This window comes from Xiphophorus maculatus, chromosome 14 (assembly GCF_002775205.1).
Source record: "Xiphophorus maculatus strain JP 163 A chromosome 14, X_maculatus-5.0-male, whole genome shotgun sequence".
Taxonomy (NCBI): Eukaryota; Metazoa; Chordata; class Actinopteri; order Cyprinodontiformes; family Poeciliidae; genus Xiphophorus; species Xiphophorus maculatus.
In genome coordinates, this window is record NC_036456.1 from 23,637,914 (window position 1) to 23,648,548 (window position 10,635).

The 10,635-nt window shown below is 39.2% G+C and overlaps 1 protein-coding gene across 1 annotated transcript; it reads left to right on the forward strand.

Moving 5' to 3' along the window:
• Positions 1-9: 9 nt before the first annotated feature.
• Positions 10-10,498, forward strand: abce1 (ATP binding cassette subfamily E member 1). The gene is made up of 19 exons (XM_005811421.3): positions 10-133; positions 2,026-2,167; positions 2,252-2,337; positions 2,413-2,510; positions 2,748-2,865; positions 3,366-3,503; positions 3,584-3,653; positions 4,770-4,866; positions 4,942-5,031; positions 5,747-5,868; positions 6,445-6,569; positions 7,142-7,238; positions 7,308-7,367; positions 7,439-7,497; positions 7,577-7,687; positions 8,341-8,483; positions 9,503-9,625; positions 10,047-10,158; positions 10,244-10,498. The coding sequence occupies exons 2-19, from the start codon at positions 2,065-2,067 to the stop codon at positions 10,289-10,291; spliced, it is 1,800 nt and encodes a 599-aa protein (XP_005811478.1). The 5' UTR covers positions 10-133; positions 2,026-2,064; the 3' UTR covers positions 10,292-10,498.
• Positions 10,499-10,635: the final 137 nt, after the last annotated feature.

Here is a 10,635-nt window from a genome sequence, read left to right on the forward strand (position 1 = left end):
CGCCATCTTTCCAGCCGGCTTCAAGTGAAACACGTTGCTGAGGAAAAAAACAAGTTTTACTCCCAAATATTTGTTTCTAATCGGCTGCTATACTTAATTTTCACCGAAGGCGGGTTAGGGGAGCCGAAGAGGGGTGAGTTTTCAACCTGTCACCCAGGATTTTGTTTGGTTTTCTCTGTTTGTTGCTGTAGAATGAGCAGCTGTCACGGTGCGGGCCTCAAGCTAACCGCTAACTGTTAGCGTCCCCTACTGACTGTATCTAGTCACTCTTTCTAGCTTTACTTTGAGGATTTAAAATTGATGATTTATCCGTTTTAATTCTCAATGAGAGCTTATTGGTTAGCAGAAACCAAATATTTCTTACTAGGCTGTAAAAACGGAAGGGTAATCTCCCGAACTCCGCTTGGTTTCTAATGAATTTAACATTATATTCACAATTTAACAACCTAACACATATATTAGAGCACATATTTCTGTGTTTTAACAAGCAACTGGATCAGTTGATGATTTCGGCTTATGTTTGATTTGATATTTGTAAATGGATTCTGGAGTAAATCCACCTCAGATGCTGGTCGCCACCGCCCGTCACGTTTCATTTGGACGCAGAAAACCTGAATGCGTCGTCAGTGATTCGGAGTTAAATGTTGGTCAATCATGTCTGGTGGTTTTGAACAGTTACAGGCCCGGTCCAACATGCAGGCGTGACCGAGGCTGCAGAGGAACCACCAGACGTCAGAAAGAAACCGTTTAGTGTTTGGGTTTATCAGAACCGGACAGGATCAGATGCTGCAGCTGAAAATCCTGATCCAGCCTAAAAATAACTTTCCTCTCTGTCAGGGTCTGAACTAAGAAGCTGCAGGTCAAATTTTGAAGGATTTGGCATCAGACAATCTGGTTGAAACACATTAATGTTCATCATGCTGGTTTCTTCCATCTGTTCCTCACGGAGTTCAAACTCTTTGAAATTCTTAAATTTCCCCTTAATTTACTCATTTTAGATTCTAATATTCTCCCAGGAAAAACTAAAGTGTGTTTTTATCTTTCAATAAATGTGAGGATCTATTACCTACCACAAAATAAATGTAAATTAGGGCCACGACCAACAGTTATTGTATCGGTCAATCGATTATTAAGACGATTAATCAAATTTAAAAATTGGCACATAATGTAGATTTTTCATTTAAGCTTTTCTTAAATATTATAGTATATTAGGATACATTTAAAGATGCAAATAAACAAATAATTTATTTTTAAAATAAGAAAATAATGATTTATTGCCTAAATGCAATAATATATTTGCAGACAAGTTGTTGTTGTTTTTTTTTATCTTAAATGCAAAATAAATAAATTGTATAGTTTTGGCTTAAACATTGTTCTGATTACGTTGTTCTTTAGAGTCTGTATAGTCCAGTTAATGATTAATTGATTACTAAATCAGTTGATTATTTCAATAATCGATTAATCACGATTAATTGTTTTAACCCTACTGTAAATGCAGGTCTATCATTCATTTTTTACATCGTATAAATGCACAAAACCTGCTCATTAACTCACAGTGACAGTCTTCAGTCAGAGGCCTCAGCAGGAGAGCTGTAAGAACTACAGACTGCTACAGGAGGTTATTCCTGTCATCAGCCTCTACAGCAACTCTGAGGAAATCTTAAATGAATATGAGTTATAATATTAAAAGTTTAATCTTTAATTCTGTGGGACATAAACTGTTGGACTCTTCCAGTTTTTCCTGTTTTATTGAATGAAAAATATTTTACATCCAGCTTGAATTCAGTTGTTTTGTTTCCTATATTAGTTTCCTTTCCAACTCTTTGATTTTGTTTCCTGTTCTGTTAGTTTAGCGCTTCTTTTTTTAGCGTCGCTGAGTTAAATAGAGGAAGCCTGAGTTCAGCTTCACACAGACCTGGAATCAGCTGAATGAACTCAGCAGTTCTGTCTCTGCTGCTGCAGTAAAGATTAAAGGTTTGATTCTTTTCCTTCGTCTTCTCTCCTCTGTCTGCCTCCTCCTTCCAGCTCCGCAGGCGCTAGCGTCCGTCATTCCAGCCCTCCAACATGGCGGATAAGAACACCAGGATCGCCATCGTCAACCACGACAAGTGCAAACCTAAAAAATGCCGTCAGGAGTGCAAGAAGAGCTGCCCGGTGGTCCGCATGGGTGAGTGTTTGGACACCGGAGCGCTGTTGTTGTTGATGATGATGCGGCGGCTGCAGGAAGCTGATGAGCTGCGTGTGTTTGCAGGTAAGCTGTGCATCGAGGTGACTCCTCAGAGTAAGATCGTCTGGATCTCAGAGTCGCTGTGCATAGGCTGCGGCATCTGCATCAAGGTAGCCACACACAGATTGGATTGTTTGTGTGTGTTTAGTCAGGTTTCTTTTCCTCACTTCCTGTTGTCGTCGTAGAAATGTCCGTTCGGAGCGTTGTCCATCGTCAACCTTCCCAGCAACCTGGAGAAAGAAACGACTCACAGATACTGTGCCAACTCCTTCAAACTGCACAGGTACGCAGATTACTAACCATCACAGCTCTGATGTGGTTGATTGTAACCCAGCAGGATCCGCCAACCGGCCCGTATATTTACAGGCTTTTTGGTCTTAACTTTAATCCAAGGTGCCTTTAAAAAGGCCATAAAAGGTCTTGATTTTGCTGACAGTCTGGTAAATCTCTCCTAGTGATTCGTTTCCTTGCAGGATGAGTCTGAAGATGACCTGAGGTTTGTTTCTGCTTGTTGCTGCAGGCTGCCTATTCCCCGACCCGGAGAGGTTCTGGGGCTGGTGGGGACCAACGGTATCGGGAAGTCCACGGCCCTGAAGATCCTGGCTGGGAAACAGAAACCCAACCTGGGGAAGTTTGATGTGAGTGTCGGAGCCGATGGTTTCCACATTTGTTTCTTTTCTCCGTCTCCTCTTTAACATTTTGAGCAGCAACATTTTTTGTCCAGTGTGACAGACATGTAGAAATGTTATGATATCTTTAAAAAAGTAAGTTTATTACCTCTGTTGGCAATATATTGGCAGCTTTAACTACCATATTTTCCAGACTGAGTCACATAAATTAAAAAATTTCTCATGAAGAGGAAAAAAGCATGTATGAAAAAAACTGTGACTTCTAGTCCAGAAAATACGGTATTTGGTTTCAGTTTGTTTATGATAAGAATGAGGGTGGAGGAGCTTTTGTTAGCTAAAGATAAGATTCATGTTTTCATATCTGGAAGTAAAAATATAACTTTATTAATATTTATAATGTTGATCTAATGTGACAGATGTGTAATGTTGGCTCTCTCACTGATTTATCCTCCATATATTTTCATTTTCTTCCAGTTTTTGTAATTTTTCTCGTATTTTTGTCGCCTCAGAACCCTCCAGACTGGCAGGAGATCCTGACCTACTTCAGAGGTTCTGAGCTGCAGAACTACTTCACTAAAATCCTGGAGGACGACCTGAGGGCCATCGTCAAGCCGCAGTACGTCGACCAGATCCCAAAAACCGTCAAGGTCGGTGAAACCGGCAGCCGCTTCAGTCCAGGCTTCGGTTCGCTTCTCCACCTGCTGTAATGACTCGTTTCCGCCTGCAGGGGTCAGTAGGGGCCATCCTGAGCAGGAAAGACGACACAGACACTCAGGACATCATCTGTGACCAGCTAGGTAGAAACTTCATCCATTACTGGACCACTAGCCTGTTAGCCGCTAGCCTGTTAGCCACTACAGCTAGCGACGCGCTACTTCAAACTGTTCCAATGTGGGAGGAGTAAAAATGGTCGTAGCGTTTTTGTTTATTATCGGATTTCTGTAAAATATGAGAAGATGGCTGATGTTTTAACGCTTAAAACGTGTTTTCTCTCTGGATATAAATTGCTAAATAGTTTTTCTGTCAAGATGCAAGCAAGGATTATGAAAATTTCTCTTTTAATTTGGTCAATAATTTAATAATTGCTGCTGTAGGAGAAAAAAATACTTTATTGATCTCCAATGGGAAATTTATTTGTTCACACAATCCAGTGTTAAATATCACTAAATATAATATAACCACAATCTATATACAATTTTTTTTAAAAATATGAAAGTGTTGTAAGATATTAAATATGACTTAAATATTAAATGAAATAAAATAAACCATGTGAGCCACAGTTTGTTTCAAATGGAGCAAATAAAAAAATGAACAAATGTGTAAATTAAAAATTAATACATTTAACAAATCTTGTAAATTTTTTAATTTGGCAAATTTTAATTTAAATTAAATTTTTAATTTAAGAAATTAAATTAAATTTTTAAAATTCAATACAAAAATAGTTTTTTAAGTTTAAAGGATAAAATTAAGAAATGTATTTTTTAATTTAACAGATTTGTTAATTTTAACATAAATTTTTTTAATTTAAAGATTAAAAAATTTGTTACATTTTTAAAATTTTACAAATTTGATCAAATTTAACAAACTACGGTTCCTGTACTTTATGAATAATTTCATTCTATATGATTGTTTTTATTCTTGTGACTTTCTATGAACCAGGGTAATTAGTTCAGTCTTTAACATTTATTGATTTGATTATTGATTATTGATTTATTAGTGGCTGCAGACATGAAAATGACAATTACATCGAAACATTTCATCTCTTCTTCAGATTCTTTTCCTGATTGCATCTTTTTTTCGACCAACATTATTCATGTGACATTAATATCAATCAAAGGAAGAATATGATTAAAAATAAGGCTGAATGTTTGATATTTTTATTGATTAAACGAGTAAAACTCTTTTCCCGGCAGATCTGACTCACCTGCGGGAGAGGAACGTGGAGGATCTGTCCGGAGGAGAGCTGCAGAGGTTCGCCTGCGCCGTGGTCTGCATCCAGAAGGCCGACATGTGAGTCCGACTTGGGTTTCTAACCGGACCTCAGAGCCGAGCCCGGATCCCGACGGTTCTGTTTTCTGTTCTCAGCTTCATGTTCGACGAGCCGTCCAGCTACCTGGACGTGAAGCAGCGGCTGAAGGCGGCCATCACTATCCGCTCGCTCATCACCCCCGACAGGTGAGCGGCGCCTGCAGGTTTATACGTAGTTCTCATGTGATGTCACGTCCGGGAACTTTGTAACTGACTGCCATCTTGGTAGGCAGTTGCTATGACAACAACAAGCAAGCCACAAGCTTAAAACTAGCTTAAACAGTTTAAGTACATTACAACTGTTATTTATTCTCAATATTTGAGTACTTTATCCACCTCTGTGTAATGCTAAGATAAACATCAGTGATATTTACTGTAGTACTTACTGCCGAACTAGCTAAATTAGCTTAGCTAATGTAGCTATTATCTGCTAGCTAAGACGGTCATGTAGCCTTCGTTTTATTACATGAACTTACTCTGCCAGTCACCAGAACCTTGTTATTCACACAGAGTGTTTGTACGTCCTTTACTAATCCATTTAAACACTGATTTCAGGCGAATCTCCACTCATGTTCATTAGCTAGTTAGCTAATAGCAGATTGATTGCATCTGACATATTTTTCTTCTGCGTCTCATTTGGGTTGATCCCAACAGCAGCCATTTTATTTCTGTCTTTATCTCACACATTGGTCAAGAGAGTCCACATATATATATATATATTTTTTGTTGATCTTGAAGCCATCGGTCTGCTATGCTTTGTGCTGCGCTTGCCTACCAAGATGGCGCGGATCACTTCTGGTTCAGACTTGTGGGATTTAAGTTTTTTTGTATTCTGCTTTGGTTTAATAACTCTGTGCTTCAGGTACATCATCGTGGTGGAGCACGACCTGAGCGTGTTGGACTACCTGTCAGACTTCATCTGCTGCCTGTACGGCGTCCCCAGCGCCTACGGGGTCGTCACCATGCCCTTCAGCGTCCGGGAAGGTCAGACCGAAACGCCCCGTTAATGTCCGACTGTCTGGGTTCAGATATGAAGGCACAAGCAGAGAAACTAAAAATGATCAGCAGATTTGTTCATGTTTACTTTGATTTTTGTTCAGACTATCTAAAACATTCCACACCAAAGCAATGCAAGAGGATGTATGGAAAGCCATTAATCTATTTTATTCATAATCTTTCTCTGATTTTGCTTTTGAATTTGAGGCCAAATGAATTGAACAAATGCTTTATTTTATAAAAACAAAGATGCCTGTTGGTCCTGGACCCTCTGAAAGCTGAACTCTGACCCCACAGACATATTTTAATAAATCTGTAGAGACACTTAATTAGGCTCTACGATCAGAATGGAAGAAGCTCTGGTGCCAATTTAGCGACTTTTCAAACCATTCTACTGACTGGACCTATTAACTTCAGAAATTTAATAGGTTACTTTAAGCTGGAATATATATATATATATATAAAAAAGAAAACATTCTTAAGTTCTTTAAATAGGAATCTGCTCTAACATGGAGGTTCTAGCTCTTGAAGCTCATTCTCTGTCTTCTTCTTTTAATCTTCCAGGTATCAACATCTTCCTGGACGGTTACGTTCCCACGGAGAATCTCAGGTTTCGGGAAACATCGTTGGTCTTCAAAGTGGCAGAAACGGCCAATGAGGAGGAAGTGAAGCGGCTCAGGCATTACCAGGCGAGTTTATACTTCAGTTTATGCTCATTTAGTTTTACACCGACTCTCCACTTTCATTTAGGACAGGCCATAAATAGATGTAATCAATTAACCCAATCTTTGGTTTTTGACATTTTAATTCTTGGAAAATCTCCTTGTCAGTGCGGCTAGGGCGGCCATCTTGTTTTACAGCTTATGTTTATTTAAACTTTGAATTCATGTCGACTCTACGATGGAATATCAAGGCCAGGCTGCGAGAAATTTAGTTAGAATTACGAGGATAAAGTTGTAATTTTATGAGAATCCAATCTGAAAACTAACAAAATTAAAATGAGGAATGTTGAGAATGTATAATTTGGGATACATTTGACCAATATTTGATCTTTTAATACATCAGTATTGAATTAGCATCAGTAGCAGAACTTTATGCAAACAACTGAATCTATTTTTAAAGATCTACACAAAGTGAGCTTATTTCTCATTAAAATAAAATGTTTCCAGTAATTTTATGTTGTTCTTTCTTTAATCTTGACATGTTGTGACCCTCAGAAATCCCAGATTGTTCCTAACATGAGGCTGTTTGTCGGTTTCAGTACCCAGACATGGCGAAGACGATGGGCGAGTTCATTCTGGACATCAAAGGAGGAGAGTTCACCGACTCTGAGATCATGGTGATGCTGGGAGAGAACGGTAAGCTGCTGGTTCGGTTCTGACGGGTCCTGACCGACCCACAGTCCAGTAACCTGATGCTGTCTGCAGGCACAGGGAAGACGACCTTCATCAGGATGTTGGCTGGAGGACTCAAACCTGACGGAGGAGGTGAGTTTTCCTCCTCATTACTGGTAAAAGATCTTTACTGTCTCATGTTTGACCTTCCTGGCGTCTTTCAGGGGAAGTTCCCATCCTGAACGTCAGCTACAAACCTCAGACCATCAGCCCCAAGTTTAAGGTGAAGCATTCAGCAACTACAATAAAAAATAGGAAGAGTTTTTTTAAATAGGCTAAATGTTTCATGTTTGTGGCTGCAGGGTAGCGTCAGAGCTCTGCTCCACGAGAAAATCAGAGACGCTTACACGCACCCGCAGTTCATCACCGACGTCATGAAGCCGCTGCAGATCGAGAGCATCATCGACCAGGACGTAAGAACTGCAGATTAAACGCCACACAGTAAACAAACTTAGTGAGGAACGTCACCATCACGCATAACGAATGGTGGTTGTTCATCTTTCTCTAGTCATTATGGAGAAATTCAGCTACAAAGAGGAGGAACGTTGGTTCAGGGCAAACAACTGCAATAAGAGAGAGGTGCCATTTTGAATCATTGTGATTTAAATATAGAAAACTGGGCTGAATAGACTAACATTTGACTTTTTTTCAAAAGTCAAACCAATCTAAAGTAGATTGCAAGGTAAAATGATCAACAAGTCATACAAAAACAAAGTAAACATGCTAGCATTAGCCTGGGGCTAAAACATACAGGAGCAAGAATCTGTTTTGAGTCAAATAGCTGCTTGTGAATTCATTACTACTTCAGATCGCATCTTTTCAAAATAGTATAGATTTGTTTCAATATGATCAACAAGTCATATAAAAACAAAGTAAACATGCTAGCATTAGCATGGGGCTAAAACAAACAGGAAGAGGAAGCTGTTTGTTTTGAGTCAAATTGCTGGAAAAGTCTCACTGCTCTGGTCCTGAACGCCTAGAATAGACGTTACATCTTAAAATAACTCGTAGTAAAGAGTCTCCTATTGGGTTAACCTTCCTCCTCCTCCTCTTCCTCGTTCTCCAGGTGCAGAACCTGTCTGGTGGTGAGCTGCAGAGAGTCGCCCTCACGCTGTGTTTGGGCAAACCGGCCGACGTTTACCTGATCGACGAGCCGTCTGCGTACCTGGACTCTGAGCAGAGGTTGATGGCTGCCAGGGTCATCAAGAGGTGACGCACAAACACTCGGCCTCTTCTGGTTCACCTTTCCTTCAGAATCTGGGCTTTAAACGGCTTCAGCTTTTAGAGATTTATTTTATTATGTGGGAAAACAAGAAAGAATATTAAACCCATTTGAACTAAAATGGGTTAAAATGAAAGTTTTCTTCCACAACAGTTTGAGTTTGTTGAAATATTTCCAGGCTTAGTTCCTGTTTCACCATCTGAATGTTTTTGGTTTTACTGTTTAACTTCTAGCAAAATATTTACCACAAACTCAAAGTTAACTTTAGTGTTTAAACTTCAAATATGGAAGGAAAATTTGACTCTGGAAACTGATGAAACCTGTAGATTTACACCAATAATCTGAAACAAAATGTCATTAATAATTATTTTATTGTATCCTGTTAAGTTTACTAAAGTTATTTTATTTTATTTGCTGTATGGAATGCTCTCCCTGACACAATTTGCTGTTTTTCTGTTTAGCAACATTTTTGTTTCACCTTCTTAGATTTTTGTTTTAATCTTTTATTTATTCACTTTTTAAATTATTTTTTATCCATTGTAATTGCTTATTTTTAAATGTTTTTTAGACCTTTGAAATCTCAAGATGTAACGGCCATTATAAATAAATCCTACTATCATTGTAATAATAGTTTTATTAGCCATTTTATTTTAAATGGCTAGTTTTCTTTCACACCATATTTTGGACACTGTAGTTTATTAATCCTTTGTTAAAATATGAATTTATCAATTTCAGGGGAAAAAATCTTCAAAACCATCAAATTGAGAAATGGATCAAACTAACTCAATATTTAAATTAATCATTAAAAGTATTTTAAATATTCATTCAGTTCTGCTGTAGTTGGGTTATTGCTGTATTTCTTTAGTCAATTCAAGTTGCGTAATGCTTCAGAATGGACAGACAATAGCAAAACTTTGCTACTGATGATAGAAATGTGTTGCTCTTATATTTGTCTTCCTGTTGGGGGCGCTGCTGTTTAACGTTTTTGCTGTTTTTTTTCTCCCAGGTACATCCTTCACGCCAAAAAGACGGCGTTTGTGGTGGAGCACGACTTCATCATGGCGACATATTTGGCCGACAGAGTCATCGTGTTCGACGGTATCCCCTCCAAGAAGACCGCGGCTAACACGTAAGCTCCGCCCCCAAACAGCGAACGTTTGGATCATGACCCCCCTAACCTAACCACCTTATACCATCTGATTTTAGATGGCCGTGAGTTCTGTGGAGGAAAATCGTATTGTCAGATAATATAGTATGACTTTATTACGAGAGAATATAATTTTTTATTACAGTCCTTTTGATTATAAGGAAATATGTAATATTTTATTACCACAGTTCTTATGGCGTCTTAAACTTTCATTTTTTTGCTTGAAGAGCAAAACAGTTGAATCAGAAAATGAGCATCAGAAATATCATTATAATCAATTAACTTTTATTGTCTTTTAACTATAAACTCAGATGAAAAATTTCTGGGTTTCATTTTTTTCTGATCTTTTTGAGGCTGCCATTTTGAAACGTGTTGTTTTTAAACCTGAATGATTCTCCTTCAGGCCCCAGAGTCTTCTGGCCGGGATGAACCGCTTCCTGTCGCTGCTGGAGATCACGTTCAGGAGAGACCCCAACAACTTCAGGCCGAGGATCAACAAGCTCAACTCCATCAAGGTGAGCGACGCCTCTATGCAGACGACACTCTGATGAATATGAAACGTCACCAAAAATAATTTCCTTCCCTCCTCGTCTTTTCCAGGACACGGAGCAGAAGAAGAGCGGGAACTATTTCTTCCTGGATGACTAAAGCCGCCGTCCGGCGTGACTGACTGCCACCTCCCGGCTGCGGGCCGTCGCCCCGGCAACGCGTCGCCTCCACGTTTACAGCCGGGTCGCGTTTCACCCCCAACGTGATAAAAAAAACAAACATAAGAATCAACAAAAATAAAACGCATCAGCCTTTCTGTACAGAGCTGCGTTCAGTATCCAGCCATGTTGTGACGTGTCAGATGATGAAGAAGTCTGCGTGGCGTCGGCCCGACCGTGTGGGCGGAGCTAACCAGGCAGCGGCGTTGTGGAACATTCAGCAGCGTATTTTATCACTCATGCATTTACAAGTCATAATAAAAAGACGCTTCCGGACCTGGAAAT

Excerpts from the sequence above, each read along its gene's own strand:
- abce1 (XM_005811421.3), top strand. The coding sequence starts at position 2,065 with ATGGCGGATAAGAACACCAGGATCGCCATCGTCAACCACGACAAGTGC. Across the intron at positions 2,338-2,412 it reads GCTGCGGCATCTGCATCAAG|AAATGTCCGTTCGGAGCGTT; the intron begins GTAGCCACACAC and ends TTGTCGTCGTAG. Across the intron at positions 2,866-3,365 it reads CCAACCTGGGGAAGTTTGAT|AACCCTCCAGACTGGCAGGA; the intron begins GTGAGTGTCGGA and ends TTGTCGCCTCAG.